The 17,390-nt window shown below is 34.0% G+C and overlaps 1 protein-coding gene across 1 annotated transcript; it reads left to right on the top strand.

The window, feature by feature from the left end:
• Window positions 1-172: 172 nt before the first annotated feature.
• LOC126880439 (E3 SUMO-protein ligase NSE2-like) lies at window positions 173-8,453 on the top strand. The gene is made up of 2 exons (XM_050644295.1): window positions 173-683; window positions 8,018-8,453. Exons 1-2 carry the CDS (start codon window positions 356-358, stop codon window positions 8,377-8,379), a joined length of 690 nt encoding a protein of 229 aa, XP_050500252.1. The 5' UTR covers window positions 173-355; the 3' UTR covers window positions 8,380-8,453.
• The last annotated feature ends 8,937 nt before the right edge of the window (window positions 8,454-17,390 follow it).

Genomic DNA, 17,390 nt, shown 5'->3' with positions numbered 1-17,390 from the left:
AATAAAACATTGAATTGTCTTTCGGTTGTTTTAATTTCCTGCGAAATGTCATCAAAAATCCCGCAAAATGTATAAGTTGAAATTCCCACGTAACTAAAATTTGTCAATTTAGTTCCCATTCCAATCAAGAGATGGCGTTAATTCGATCCGAAAGATTAACATGGTCGTGAAACGTCTATAAGTATATATGGTCTGTGGATAACAACAAAAAACTTTCATTTGATTTGATTTTTCATTTGATTTGTTGTTTGTTAATTAATTTATAAACAAATGTAATTAAAAAAAAAATTAGTTTCAAAAAGTTGAACAGTGATTGCTGGTGTAAATACAATATCATTTGAAATAAAAAGGCAAAATGTCTTCAATGCAAAAAACGGATGATGTGTTAGAAAAAGTTACAAAATCATTAAAATTATGGAAAAAATTAATATCAGATGTGTGCGAAAATGATGAGACCAAACAAAACCAATTGAACATTTTAGAAACTCATGTAAAAGAATATAGTGAGTTGGAACATAACTTTAATACAACCAGTAAGGCTTTTCAGAACTTGGATGAGAAATTAAACTCTTCAGAAAAGATAGAAGATATAGAAAGTTTGTATCAGGATTGCGTGGATAATGTAACAACAGGGTCATCAATAAACCATCAAAAAAGTCGTGTTTGGCAGACAATCTTTAAAGGTATGTTAGGGCTAAGTTTTTGAGGTATATCTAGTTTCATTTTACTTTGTAATGTTTTTCACATAGAGCATAGGGCCGGTTGTTCGAACGCTAATCAACAATGATCATTGATCATTATCAAATAATTAATTACAATTATGAGATTTATTATTAATTATGTTAATAATGATTTTTATATTAATTGATTATAGACTCCACAGACTTTTTAACAACCCAAACAAAGTTGACATTGACAGTAATTAATTATTTGATAATGATCATTCTTGATTAGCGTTCGAACAACCGGCCCATAGTGATGTAACGAATATTCGTATTCGCATTCGCGAATCTTCGCATATTTTTGCATATTTGTATTCGCATCCGCATTCGCGAAGTTTGTGCGAATGTTTTGTGAATATGAATATCAGAAAAAAAATCATTTGCAGATAATATTAGGTTAATAAAATCAAAATCTATTCACTTCTCAACTTTTTTTTTATTAAGAAAAGGTAACTTAACCTCGAATAATCACATTATCAGCTTTCACTTTATTTTATTATTTGGTATTATGTAATAAAGCTTAAGATTCAGATTGATTTACACTAAATACCAATTAACTTTTCATTATAAATTTAGGAAACATTACAAAAATAGAAACAAATTATTAAAAAGCTGGACATTCGCATCCGCATTCGCGAATGTCAGTAGCAGATATTCGCATTCGCATTCATATTCGCGAATGTTCAAAAAATGACATTCGTTACATCACTAATAGAGCATTCTTAATTCATAGCATATTCAGAAGAGATATTAGGATATATTAATTGATTTCCTTCCCACCAAAAAAGAAACTGATAATCTCACTCACAATTTCATATTGTGAAATAAAAAGCAAAAGTACACTATGATCCATTTTTCAACGAAAATTTTGTTTTTCTTTATAAATTCGCAAAGTCTGTTTGTTCGTGCATTGCCACCCTTGCAATACCTGGAGCCGATCTATGGTCCGGATACACATGTAGTTTTGTATCCTGAATTCAAATCTGAAAACAGCATTTCGATATCTCAAACCATCTTCGAGATAACCGAGTTCTCAAAGTCAACGTGTATCTCGGGACAGCACTTTAGGGTCTTTTAACAATTTTAGATATCGAGATAATTCTACAATGGAGACACTGCTAAAAACGTATTAAACCTAATGAACCTAAAAATGCAAATGAAAATTTCATATGATTTCAAAGTAGCACGTGACATCGGCTATAAACGCTTGTGATTAGAACCCTAATGCCTGGTTGCACCAACAAATCTTAAGTCTAGCTTAGCCCAGCTCAGCTTGTTGATAGGGTTGCTTCAAGGCTCACTTACGTTGCATCATAATCTATGCAATGCACGTAGAAATCCATTGTAGCAAGCTGAAAATTGTTTAAGACTCAATGGTGCAACATGTAGGTATGTTTTGTAAGCTGTGCTTAAGGCACATCTGAAGCTTAAGATTTGTTGGTGCAACCAGGCATAAATTGCTGTCCCAAGATGCAAGTCTTTGTTTCGTTTTGACACATAAACGTCAACTTGAAATGTCCATCAAATAAATTTTATTTATTAATGTTATAATATGGGTAATATTAAATGACAGCTCACTATTTTTTTTTTATTAGAGCTGTCTACTCAATCACATGTATTATGTATATTATATTTTTGTATCTATTATATACAGCATATCTACTTAAGTTGGACACATATACACTCACCGGCAGAGAAAACGGGCACCCCAAAAAATGGGTAATTTTTAATGTCTTATATTTCCTAAACCTATTGTCCGATTTAAGTATTTTTTTAATATATTATAGCCTTATTCTTTAGCAATATCGAAGTAATAGTATTGTTGCTAAACAGTTAAATTTTCAATGTATACCGGGTGTACGAATTAAACTGTGTTTTTTTCTCAAACTTTGGAACACCCTGTGGAATGTTCTAGCTTCTATAAAATACTGAAATTATAACCAAACCATAGCCTCAGGCTTTCTTAACATTCTGTTTTTTGATTCATTCACTTATGTTGGATAATAAAAAAGTTAAGCACTTTAACAACTACCCCTGTTTTTCGTTAATACAGGGTGTTTTTAAATAAGTACGGCAAACTTTAAGGGGTAATTCTGCATGATAAAATAATGACAGTTTGCTTTATAAACGTATGCCCACAAATGCTTCGTTTCCGAGATAGAGGGTGTTGAAATTGTTCTTACAAACTGACGATTTAATAATAAAATTTGGTAGATTTTAAGAGGTAGTTATTGCGCATTTTTTCCCATACAATTAAGAATTTTATATTCACCACTGGCGTGCATATGGGTATAAATATTTTAGATATATCCCGTATGCACGCCAATGGTGAATATAAAATTCTCAATTGTATGCCAAAAAATGCGCAATAACTAGCTCTTAAAATCTACCAAATTTCATTTGCATATCACAAACCGTTTTAGAGCAATAAATAAATCGTTAGTTTGTAAGAACAATTTCAACACCCCCTATTTCAGAAACGAAGTATTTGCGTGCATAAGTTTATAAAGCAAACTGTCATTATTTTATCATGCAGAATTACCCCTTAAAGCTTGCCGTACTTATTGAAAAACACCCTGTATTGACGAAAAACAGGGGTAGTTGTTAAAGTGCCCAACTTTTTTATTATCCAACATAAGCGAATGAATAAAAAAACAGAATGTTAAGAAAATCTGTGACTATAGTTGGGTTTTAATTTTAGTATTTTATAAAAGCTAGAACATTCCACAGGGTGTTCCAAAGTTTGAGAAAAAAACACAGTTTGATTCGTACACCCTGTATACAATGACAGTGTACCTGTCTAGCAACAATATTATTACAGCGATATTGATAAAGAATAAGGCTGTAACATATTAAAAAAATTACTTAAATCGGACATCAGGTTTAGGAATTACAAGACATTAAAAATGACCCATTTTTTGGGGTGCCCGTTTTCTCTGCCGGTGAGTGTATTATGGGAAACTTTTTTATTTTTAATTTTACAAAAAACTTCTGCATGGTCTAAAACAGAGGTTCTCAATCTGTGGTACATGTACCACTGGTGGTACATATCATTATTAGCGGTGGTACACAAAACACAGAAAAATTAAAATAGTAGTATTTAATAAGTATTGATAATACAATTTAAAAATATAGGTGGTACCAAAAATAATAAAAATAACTGTAGGTGGTACATCACTCAAAAAGGTTGAGAACCGCTGGTCTAAAACCAATAAAAGATGGGGTAAATTGGAAATTGAATATTACGAAAAAAGATGGTTAGACTGGGTTACCCATATTTGTAACAAAAAACGAAATCATGGCTTCCAAGGTACCACAGCAAATTAATTGTAGTAAATTTAAATTTAAGTTTACTGAAAAGTTGTATGAAGACTATAGAAACAAACTTTGTAGAAATTACTGGAGTCTAGTAGTAGTAGTAGTATAGTCTAGAAACATTTTTATTTTGTACTATCTAACTGTCACACTAATTAGAACTAGACTTGTCCCTATAACTTCCAAAAGAAAGGAACGAACATTTAGTAAGAAATGTTTCTATGAATGAATTCGAGTGTGCCAAAAGTTTTTTACAAAAACGCTATGTATATCCTCAGATGATATAATTAATGCTGTAGCTAATAGTGATTCTACTGGATGATATTCTAAAGAAGACAATCACGGAAAACCGTAACCAGTTAATAAAGATATCAGATATTGGTTTGAATTAAAAAAACTCCTACTCTACGCCCTAAAACGCAAAAACATATTTCATCCCAAACAGCAACCATAGACTTATCAACTCTGGGCAATTTACCAAAGTTATATAAAAGTACCCTTCCAATAAGTGACGCAAAAAAAACGGATTTGATGAAGATGTGCCAAGAAAATATTTTTCCAGAAGAGGTGCATGCTTGGATAACAAATTTAAAAACCGGTAATAATATCGTAGACCGAATTCCAGACGTAATGATATGAAGAATAAAACATTTTACCTTTTAATTTTCTAAAAAGAATGTAGATTATTTTTTTTTTGTTTGAATAATATACAGTTAAATTTTATTTTTAATTAAAAAAATTAAAAATAAAAACCAATAAAATTAAATGTTATACTCATTCAACGAGGTAAAACCTGATAAATATCATGTTTTATTATTTTTTTTAAATACGTTTTTATAAATCAAACTGAAAATAAATTATTCTAACTAGTTAAATTCTCTACCATTTCGCTATAACAAATGTTTGATCAAACTTCCTATAGCGATTTTAAACCTTCTTCAAACTTACTATAAATCTTTAATCGCAATTATCTCTAAACAATGGTTTTGTTAGTTATCGGGTTTTCGTTCGAACCCCTGGATTGTCCTAACAAGGAACATAATATCCGTTTTCCAAGCCATGTGTAGTAAATAATTGGAGAATAATTTGGTACTGCATGAAAATGTACTAAATGTATGAAAAAATAGAAGGAAAACGGAATTAAGGCCGTAGAAGAATGTCATGGTTGCGGAATTTGAGAGTGGTGTGACTGCACCACTAATGAACTTTTTAGGTCAGCTGTAAACAAGGTCAGGGTAGCCTTGATGATCTCCGATAGGAGTGACACAAGAAGAAGAAGAAGAAAATGTACTGTCCACATAGAAACAAGACTGCTAACAAGAAATAAAATATAACTGAAGTGAATAATATTCATGTAAATTTAGATGTGAGTGATAATAAATATTGAGAAAACCCAGGTAATTACCCAGCTACCAGCGGTGTCAAAATTTTCTGTAATTAAATTTTACCCTTCGGTTACCCCAGGTACAAACACACGTTGGTGTCGAAAGTTTGCCAGCAAAAAAGTCTTTACAAAGTGAATAAAACGCATAAATTAGGATTATTATTTTAGTGTTACAAATAATCCTTTGTTATATCTCTATTTACTATTTTAGTTTGGAATAAGCCACAAAATTATTATATGAAAAGAAAAAATATCATAAAAGGTATAAGATGTTCAATAATTATGATGATTTTATTATTTTTCATAACTTAAGATCTGAATGTAGTAGACTAAGTAAAGATTGTTATAATTTATATGTTAGAGATTCTGAATTTAGAATTAATAGTGACTCACACACTTTTTGGAAATATATAAACAGTCGTAGAAAAAATTATGATGTACCATGCCACTTATATTTAGGAAATGATCAAAGTAGTTCTGGGGAGGAAGCTGTGAATTTATTTGCCCAATTTTTTTCTACAGTGTTCACTGACCACAATACTACCCCCCCCCCCCCCCCACAATATCAATTTGAAAATGCTGGTAACATGAGCTCATGCTCTTTTAACATTAATACTATTTTTGTGAGTATTCACAATTTGTCTCCTAAACTAAATTTTGGCCTTGATGGCATTCCTAACTATCTATTAAAACAATGTGTTTGTACTATATCTAAGCCATTGTATATACTCTTCAATAAATCTTTGCAAGAAGGGGTTTTCCCTGATTGCTGGAAACGTAGTTACGTAAAACCTATATTTAAATCTGGTTCAAAGTCAAATGTTGAAAACTACAGAGCAGTTTGTACTTTATCAGCAATTCCAAAATTATTAGATTATTTAGTTACTAAGCAGCTTACTTGTGAACTCAGTAGTATTCTGGTGAATGAACAACACGGTTTTGTACAGGGTAAATCTACAGTAACTAATTTACTTCTTTATCAGAGTGACATTGTTATTGCTTTGGAAAACAAGTTACAAGTAGATTCCATCTATACTGACTTTTCTAAAGCATTCGATAAGGTCAATCATAATATCTTACTTGCGAAACTTACAGCATATGGTATTTCTGGAAGTCTCTTTGATTGGATGCAAAGTTACCTGACTAATCGAAGTTTAAGTGTAAAAATAGGATGTTTTCTTTCTAATGCTTTTACAGCTACATCTGGAGTACCGCAAGGTTCCCACTGTGGCCCCCTTCTATTTAATTTGTTCTTGAATGATGTTCAATCTATTTTTAAGCAAGTTAACTTTTTAATGTTTGCTGATGATATTAAAATATATAAGACTGTCAATAATGATGATAACATTTTTCAGCTTTAGTCACAAGTAAATGATTTTTATGAGTGGTGTGTTAGAAATGATATGGAACTTAATATTAATAAATGCTTTTTAATAACTTTTGCTAGATCCCATTCACCTATTCACCATCAATATTTTATTAATAATACTCCTGTCACACGTGTGAACGAAATTCGGGATTTAGGTATAATATTTGATTGTAAATTAACATTTTACTCTCACATTGACCATACTGTTTCGAAGGCATTTAAGATGTTGGGTTTTGTATTACGTTCATCAAAAGATTTGTCAATTCACACAATAAAAATCTTATATTGCAGTATCGTGAGATCAATGATTGAATATGGTTCTATTGTCTGGTCACCTAGTTATGCATATCAAATCCTAAATATTGAAAAGGTTCAAAACAAATTTTTACGTTTTGCAGCTTTTAAGATGGGTTTAACAGTCGGAAATTATACTTACGACAATATATTAATGAGACTAAATTTACAAACTCTTGAACGCAGAAGAGTCATGTTGGATATTTGTTATCTTTGCAAAATTATCTCTGGTGTTATTAACTCCGAAGAATTGTTAAGTCGTGTATGCTTTAATATACCTGCTAGATTGACACGAAATCCACAAATATTCAAGGAACAACGGCACGCTACAAATTATGGTCAATATGCACCAATTAATAGATTGGCCCTGTATGGAAACAAGTTTAGTCATCTAATAGATCTGTTTGGTTCTTCAGTTTCCTCTATTAAACAAGAACTCGGGCGTCTTGAATTTTGAATTCAAAAATTAATTAGATTTAACTGTTATAATGGATTCAGTTGTTTTCATCATTTAACAATATTTTATATTCTTTTATTTTTTATGTTTGTGTTTTATACTTAGTTGTAATTTTACATGTATCTAAATTTTATATTTTCATTATTAGGACGAAAGCTCTGCTTTATTGTATTCTGTATGTATTGGGTTTATCCCGTTAATAAATAAATAAATAAATAAATAAAAATTGGCTTATTTTGCACACTATAGTATAGATAGGGACAGATAGACCACATACTATAGGAATTCTCGACTGGGAGGTTTCTCGAACTTCTCTCAGGCACAGGACCGCAGTCTTTTTTTTATTTTATGGCATAGACTTGGGTGTCAATTAGCCAGTCACAACTAAGGACCGCAGTCAACAATAGTATTTTAATGTTGTTTTATAAATATTTGTGTATTGAGACATGACAGTAATTCCATACTTTTGTTTATAGGTAATGCTGACGTAAGGGAAGTTCATAAGAAGAGCAAAAAACTTCAAGATACACAATATGATACTATTGATGAATCCCTACTTTGTTCCAATGTGTTTGTTCCACCTTTGGATCCTATCAGTAAAACGAAAGTAAAAAATCCATATAAAAGTAAGAAATGTGGCCACATATATGAATTTGATTCTATAGCTAGTTACATTAGATCCCAAGGAAAGAAAGCAAAATGTCCTTATATAGGATGCAATAGTGAACAATTACGAATGACAGACTTAGTAAGAGATAATGAATTACAGAGCCAAATTTCACAATATGAAGAAACACATGTTAGTGAGGAAGAAGAAGAAGATAGTGATGACGATTAAAAATTAATGGTGTTAATATAATGCGTTAATTTGATAGGTATTTTTTATATAAATACATTTTTTACAAGCGTTAACGAGTTGTATTTGTGATGGGTAGCTCTGTTAGACAACAGACTTAGTAAAACACGGATTTAATTCAAATAAAAATGTATTCTTATAGTCCCAACAAAATAAAAGAAAAATATCAAAATAAAATTTACCCATCAGCGCAGGTTTGAATAAGGCCCTATCTGTAAATAAAAATATATTACTAGAAAAAAAAATAACTAAGTTTTAAATGTTATTTGTTACATTTTATACAAAAATGTTATTCTACATCCTACAGACTGAAAACATTGGGAACCTTCTCTGGTAACACCTCCGAGGCTTCTAAAATTTGCAAACCATAACGGATGCTGAGACTAAGGAAGATGACGGAATTTTACAATTTATAATTCACGTCACATCTGCTCAGCGCGGTAAAGTTCTAACGAGAATGATTCCCTTCGTACTCCAATCGGAGTAAAAATGTAAATCAAAAATGAATAACCATTTTCAATTTCGTTGCGACAAGAAACTACAGCCGCATCATTATTCCAGTTCAATCAGAGATTGCAGCAAGCACCTCTACCGGTTTCGAAACTTATTCGTCTCTCATCAGGAGGCACATATGCTGCTCTCTCTCTGACCCAACTAGGACAAACCCTGGCGTGCAGTCACGGATTGCAACGAACGAAATGGCAGGGATGCCCTAGCGGCAACTGCTATCAAAAAAACTAAGTTTTCAATCTAATAGCACATAAAACAACATCCAAAAATGTTATTCTATATCTTACCAGACTGAAAACAATGGGAACCTTCTCTGGTAACACCTCCGAGGCTTCTAAAATTTTGCAAGCCATAACGGATGCTGAGACTAAGGAAGATGACGGAATTTTACAATTTATAATTCACGTCACATCTGCTCAGCGCGGTAAAGTTCCAACGAGAATGGTTCCCTTCGTACTCCAATTGGAGTAAAAATGTAAATAAAAAATGAATAACCATTTTAAATTTCGTTGCAACACGAAACTACAGCCGCATCATTATTCCAGTTCAATCAGAGAGTGCAGCAAGCACCTCTACTGGTTTCGAAACTTATTAGTCTCTTATCAGGAGGTATGCCTCCTCTCATACCTCTCAGGAGGTATGCTGCTCTCTCTGACCTAACTAGGACAAACCCTGGCGTGCAGTCACGGATTGCAAAGAACGAAATGGCAGGGATGCCCTAGCGGCAACTGCTATCAAAAAACTAAGATTTCAATCTAATAGCACATAAAACAACATCCAAAAAATGTTATTCTACATACTACCAGACTGAAAACAATAGGAACCTTCTCTGGAAACACCTCCGAGGCTTCTACAATTTGCAAGCCATAACGGATGCTGAGACTAAGGAAGATTAGGGAATGTTACAATTTATAATTCACGTCCCATCTGCTCAGCGCGGTAAAGTTCCAATGAGAATGGTTCCCTTCGTACTCCAATTGGAGTAAAAATGTAAATCAAAAATGAATAACCATTTTAAATTTCGTTGCAACACGAAACTACAACCGCATCATTATTCCAGTTCAATCAGAGAGTGCAGCAAGCACCTCTACTGGTTTCGAAACTTATTAGTCTCTTCTCAGGAGGCACATATACTGCTCTCTCTGACCCAACTAGGACAAACCCTGGCGTGCAGTCACGGATTGCAACGAACGAAATGGCAGGGATGCCCTAGCGGCAACTGCTATCAAAAAACTAAGTTTTCAATCTAATAGCACATAAAACAACATCCAAAAATGTTATTCTATATCTTACCAAACTGAAAGCAATGGGAACCTTCTCTGGTAACACCTCCGAGGCTTCTAAAATTTTGCAAGCCATAACGGATGCTGAGACTAAGGAAGATGACGGAATTTTACAATTTATAATTCACGTCACATCTGCTCAGCGCGGTAAAGTTCCAACGAGAATGGTTCCCTTCGTACTCCAATCGGAGTAAAAATGTAAATCAAAAATGAATAACCATTTTCAGTTTCGTTGCAACACGAAACTACAGCCGCATCATTATTCCAGTTCAATCAGAGAGTGCAGCAAGCACCTCTACTGGTTTCAAAACTTATTAGTCTCTTATCAGGAGGCACATACGCTGCTCTCTCTGACCCAACTAGGACAAACCCTGGCGTGCAGTAACGGATTGCAACGAACGAAATGGCAGGGATGCCCTAGCGGCAACTGCTATCAAAAAAACTAAGTTTTCAATCTAATAGCACATAAAACAACATCCAAAAATGTTATTCTATATCTTACCAGACTGAAAACAATGGGAACCTTCTCTGGTAACACCTCCGAGGCTTCTAAAATTTTGCAAGCCATAACGGATGCTGAGACTAAGGAAGATGACGGAATTTTACAATTTATAATTCACGTCACATCTGCTCAGCGCGGTAAAGTTCCAACGAGAATGGTTCCCTTCGTACTCCAATTGGAGTAAAAATGTAAATAAAAAATGAATAACCATTTTAAATTTCGTTGCAACACGAAACTACAGCCGCATCATTATTCCAGTTCAATCAGAGAGTGCAGCAAGCACCTCTACTGGTTTCGAAACTTATTAGTCTCTTATCAGGAGGTGTGCCTCCTCTCTTAGGAGGTATGCCTCCTCTCATACCTCTCAGGAGGTATGCTGCTCTCTCTGACCTAACTAGGATAAACCCTGGCGTGCAGTCACGGATTGCAAAGAACGAAATGGCAGGGATGCCCTAGCGGCAACTGCTATCAAAAAACTAAGATTTCAATCTAATAGCACATAAAACAACATCCAAAAAATGTTATTCTACATACTACCAGACTGAAAACAATAGGAACCTTCTCTGGAAACACCTCCGAGGCTTCTAAAATTTGCAAGCCATAACGGATGCTGAGACTAAGGAAGATTAGGGAATGTTACAATTTATAATTCACGTCCCATCTGCTCAGCGCGGTAAAGTTCCAATGAGAATGGTTCACTTCGTACTCCAATCGGAGTAAACATGTAAATCAAAAATGAATAACCATTTTCAATTTCGTTGCGACAAGAAACTACAGCCGCATCATTATTCCAGTTCAATCAGAGATTGCAGCAAGCACCTCTACCGGTTTCGAAACTTATTCGTCTCTCATCAGGAGGCACATATGCTGCTCTCTCTCTGACCCAACTAGGACAAACCCTGGCGTGCAGTCACGGATTGCAACGAACGAAATGGCAGGGATGCCCTAGCGGCAACTGCTATCAAAAAACTAAGTTTTCAATCTAATAGCACATAAAACAACATCCAAAAATGTTATTCTACATCCTACCAGACTGAAAACAATGGGAACCTTCTCTGGCAATACCTCCGAGGCTTCTACAATTTGCAGGCCATAACGGATGCTGAGACTAAGGATGATTAGGGAATGTTACAATTTATAATTCACGTCCCATCTGCTCAGCGCGGTAAAGTTCCAACGAGAATGCATCCCTTCGTACTCCAATCGGAGTAAACATGTAAATCAAAAATGAAGAACCATTTTCAATTTCGTTGCAACACGAAACTACAGCCGCATCATTATTCCAGTTCAATCAGAGAGTGCAGCAAGCACCTCTACCGGTTTCGAAACTTATTAGTCTGTCATCTGGAGGCACATGAATTATAAATTGGAGAATTATAAATTGTAAAATTTCCTCATCCTCCTTAGTCTCAGCATCCGTTATGACTTGCAAATTGTAGAAGCCTCGGAGGTGTTACTAGAGAAGGTTCCCATTGGTTTCAGTCTGGTAGGATATAGAATAACATTTTTGGATGTTGTTTTATGTGCTATTAGATTGAAAACTTAGTTTTTTGATAGCAGTTGCCGCGAGGGCATTCCTGCCATTTCGTTCGTTGCAATCCGTGACTTCACGCCGGGATTTGTCCTAGTTGGGTCAGAGAGAGCAGCATATGTGCCTCCTGATGAGAGACTAATAAGTTTCGAAACCGGTAGAGGTGCTTGCTGCACTCTCTGATTGAACTGGAATAATAATGCGGCTGTAGTTTCGTGTTACAACGAAACTGAAAATGGTTATTCATTTTTGATATATTACTAGATTTAAAAATCACTGCGCTTTGTCAGTATAGGTATTCACACACATAAACATAGGATAGACAAATGGTACGAGGATGAGATGGGAGCGACCATTCAATACACGGTTTGGAAAATGACGGATCGTCAACGATTTATCAATCCTAAATCGCTGCACGGTTTGGCTTTAACCCAATACGATAAAGCCCAGTTGGCGTCCAGGCAATATCTGGCTGGTGGCTAGTTGAGTTCTTACCAGATGAATTCTCCGGGTCAAACTAGTTGAGTCTTCAGGCCAGTTCTCCATAGACTAGCTTTAACTAGATACGGTAAAGCCCGGTTAGCTTCCAGGCAATATCTGGTGGCCAGTTGAGTTCTTGCAAGATCAATTCTTCGGGTCGAACTAGTTTTCTGTTACCTCGATTACTTTTCTTGTACAATTCCAGCGAACCCATCTCCTAACACTCGTCCATACTTTAGTGCTAGAATACCTCACAATTTAATAATCTAATGTCTATATATTATATCCGTTTTGTAGCGTTCTACGCCTTTCCGTTCCTAATCGCCACTCCTTTCTATTGTGGCAGTCTTCCTCTCTTAGATTTCTTTCAGACATCGCGTTGGAGATGCCCTTTATCCATGTAGTTGCTGGTCTTCCTCGTTTTCGTTTTTCTGTGGTGGTCCATTCTAACACTTATTTGGGGATTCTACTTTCGTTCATTCGTCTTACGTGTCCGTACCAAACTAGCTGTTGTCTTTCGATGTCATCTATGATTGTTCTTTCAGTGGTTAGTAATTTATCTTTGTACTTGTTGGTTAATTGCCAGACTTCAGCTCTATAGGTTAACACTGGTTTTAATATTGTGTTGTAAATTCGTTTTTTATTTTCTGTTCTTATATTTTTTTGCCACAGTTCCGAATTCAGGGCTCCTATCGCCTGTTTTCCCTTTACTCTCCTTTCCTTAATATTTTCTTCATTTCGTCCTGTACTAGTTAGTTTTATTCCCAGATATATGTATTCATTGCAGCTTGTACCTAATTGTCTCCTGTTCCAGGTTCAGGTTCTCCGTTTCTTCCCGTCCTACTCATAGATATTGTGTTTTTTGGTATTCACCTCCAGGCCCCATTTTCTATGTTCCTCTATTAGTTTCCTTGACATATATTCAAGATCTTCCTTTTCCTGTGCAATTACAATTTGGTCATTTGCATAGTGCAGCGTGTAGAGTATCGCATCTCCTATAGGTAGTCCCATTCCATTGCACTTCTTCTTCCATTGTCTAAGGGCTTCATCAATATATAGGGTGAGGCAGATAACTGGCCTATTAGAAATATTTGGAGAACTAAAGGCAACAGAATCATGAAAATTGGAATGAAGGGGTTTTGAAGGGTGATCTATTTAATGAAAATATTTTCATCAATTTGCCACTTCCGGTTATACCGGAAGTTGCTTAAAATTTCGTTTTTTTTTAATGGGACACCCTGTATATTTTTACATTTTTAGATTCTACTCGATGCCTTTTTTCGTAAAATATGCGGTTTTGTAATGTTATACAGGGTAGTTTAAAAGCTAATTACGTTTTTTTATTAATTTCGTAGCAACTTTCACACCCTGTAGAATTGTAATAGTTGGATATCAAAAACTCTATTTATGTTAAAATGATTTTTAATATAGTCTACTATTATTAAAAATTATTAGTATAGCTAAATGTTAAATTTTAGTATACAGGGTTGGTCGAAACTCGGAATGAGGATTTTCTGAATTTTCTGAAATGGAACACCCTGTATTTTAGTATTGCAATGAAAAGACATTTTAGGGTACTTTTTTATTTCTTAAGCATTCTCTATACCTAAATGCTTTAATTTGTGCTTAATTGTTAATCGCGCCAAGAATGTTAACTACGTAGGTATTTTGATAGCTCAACCATTATTGGCAATTTTAAAGATCAGTCTAGATTAATATGTATTTATTTCCGAAAAATTATTTGTGATTGAATATTTTCACGGCCAACCTAATAAAATTTCACGTATTTTTTGTTGAAATTAATGTTTGGCTTGAATCACCAATAACTCACAAATTAAAGCAGTTAGGTATAGGGAATGCTTAAGAAATAAAAAAGTAGCATAAAATATCATTTCATTAGAATAATAAAATATAGGGTGTTCTATTTAAGAAATCTCAGAAAATACTCTTTCCGAGTTTCGATCAACCCTGTATAGTACAATTCAACATTTAGTTATACTAACAATTTTTAACAATAGTAGACTGTATTAAAAATCATTTGAACATAAATAGAGTTTTTGATGTCAAACTACAATTCTACAGGGTGTGAATATTGCTAGGAAATTAAGAAAAAAAAACGTAATTATCTTTTAAACTACCCTGTATAACATTACAAAACCTCATATTTTAAGAAAGAAGACATCCAGGAGAATCCAAAAATGTAAAAATATACAAGATGTTCCATTTAAAAAAACGAAGTTATAAACCACTTCCGGTATAACCGGAAGTAGCAAATCGATGAAAATATTTTCATTAAAGAGATTACTCTTCAAAACCCCTCCATTCAAATTTTCATGATTCTCTTTCCTTTAGTTCTCGAGATATTTCTAACTGGACTTTTATCTGCCTCACCCTTTATACATATATTGAATAATACTGGCGATATTTAATAATCTAATGTCAAAATGCTTAAAAATAAAAGACATAAATAATGGGATAAAATAACCTGGACCTACCTAAAAGTAAAGATGATTTACTTACACCGTAAGGTATGCTGCACCAATTATTTAATACCTACCTATAACCGCCAGAAAATTTAACATGTAAATTTTTCCAAAAGAAAGACAAACATATTGATACAAATACATGGACAACTTACCTATAAAACCTGTAACAAACAGCTAATAACGAAGAACTGGCAACACCAGGATTAGAATCGGATGAGCAAACAGAAATTAAAGAGGAAGATATAATAGGTCTGGATCCCGGTGTATGAAAAAAAAGTTGATTAATAGCAAGCTGAAAATTTGTTAATAGCTTAAGGGTGTCTAGTCGGACAAACTTTGATATATGGGAACACTGAAACAGGGGAATTTTAATTGTGGAACAGGTTAAAAATTTGGAACGGTCAGACCACGAAAACGTCACATGTATTTTGTCCGACAGAACTTCCAATTGATTTGTTACCCTTTCATTAAACTCTCATGCAAAAAATCAGACTGCTATTTATCACCTGTCATAATTCCTGTCATTTGACATGTTCTATGTGTTCCACTCATTAAAATGCCCATTTGGTGATAACATTGATTAATAACTACACAGTGGGTGGTTTATATAATCAATGGTGATAAATAGCAGTCTGATTTTTGCATTAGAGTTTAATAAAAGGGTAACAAATCAATTGGAAGTTCGGTCGGGCAAAATACATTTGACGTTTTCGTGGTATGACCGTTCCAAATTTTTAACCTGTTCCACAATTAAAACTTCCAGTGTTCCAATAATATATCAATATATTCCCAGTTTGTCCGACTAGACACCCTTAAGCTATTAACAAATTTTCAGCTTGCTATTAATCAACTTTTTTATACGCGGGATCCAGACCTATAAAGAACGCCTTAAAAAAGATGAAAAATCGAAAAGCTCCTGGGAAAGATGGAATAGCAATTAGCCAATGAACTTTTAAAATACGGAGGAGATAGACTTCACGAAGAACTGAATATCCTTATAAGTAAAATAATAAATATAGGAAGAATTCCAGAATAATGGAGAACCACTCAAGTGATAGCGTTATTTAAGAAAGGTGATAAGGCAGACCCCAGTAACTCACAACAAAAATACCTAGTGATGGAGAAAATAATGGAGTGCATAAATATATCGGATGAACAACGAGGATTTAGAAGTGGAAGATCATGTAACGATGCAGTTGTGATAAGGCAAATAGCGGAGAAATCATTAGAATATAACAAACCAGCCTTTTTCTGTTTCAAATGCCTAGGGAAAGCGTTTGATAGAATACAATTAAAAGATGTGATACACCTACTATATATGACAAAAATTTACCACTGGGTATCAGAAAACAAATATGTAAGAAATAAAATAGAAATGAAAGTCAATGGAATAATAACAAAACCCATAGAAGCAAACAGGAATCGGGCAAGGAGATTCACTAAGTCCTCTACTGTTTAACATAATGTGGGATGCAATAATAAAACACGTGAAGAAAAAAAAAAGATAAAAATACTCTGTTAGGCTGATGATACCGTATTAGCAGGAGAGTGCGAAGAGGACCTACAAAGATTACTGCACGAATTCAACATTAACGCAAAAGAAATGAATATATGAAAATATCAGCCCAAAAAACAAACAGCTTAGTATCTAATAGCCAAAGAAAGAATAAGATGCAAATTGGAGTTCGACAATCAAATTATACAACAAGTAATGACTTTCAAATACCTGGAAATTAATCTATCAGCCGACAACAATATCGAAGAAAAGGTAAAAGACCAAATAATTAAAGCCAGTAGAACGGCCGGATACCTAAACGACACAATTTGGAAGAACAAACATAAACACTTAAGATTGGAAACAATGGCCCGAATATATTAGTCAGTTATTAGGCCAGTTATGACTTGCATGGACGAAACAAGACCAGATACAAGCAAAACACAAAGACATCTAGAGACCAACGAAATGAAAATCTTAAGAAGGATTGCTGGAAAAGGACTACAGAACATCAGGGTAAGAAGTGAGAAAATCAGACGCATATGTGCGGTAGACAACATAAATACCTGGGTAAATAATAGAAAAGAAGGATGAAATCAACACATAACCCATAAGCAGGATGTCTGAATCACGGATAATAAGAATATAGCCAGGGACAAGTCACCGTTAGGCAGAAGAAGTATAGGACGCTCAGTGGCGTACTGAG

This window comes from Diabrotica virgifera, chromosome 2 (assembly GCF_917563875.1).
Source record: "Diabrotica virgifera virgifera chromosome 2, PGI_DIABVI_V3a".
Lineage (NCBI taxonomy): Eukaryota > Metazoa > Arthropoda > Insecta > Coleoptera > Chrysomelidae > Diabrotica > Diabrotica virgifera.
Note: the sequence above shows the minus strand (reverse complement) of the source record. Positions and strands in the feature narration are given on the sequence as shown.

Bases quoted from the DNA above. Each gene is read 5' to 3' on its own strand.
- LOC126880439 (XM_050644295.1), top strand. From the start codon at position 356: ATGTCTTCAATGCAAAAAACGGATGATGTGTTAGAAAAAGTTACAAAA. The intron at 684-8,017 runs GTATGTTAGGGC...TTTTGTTTATAG, and splicing joins TTGGCAGACAATCTTTAAAG to GTAATGCTGACGTAAGGGAA.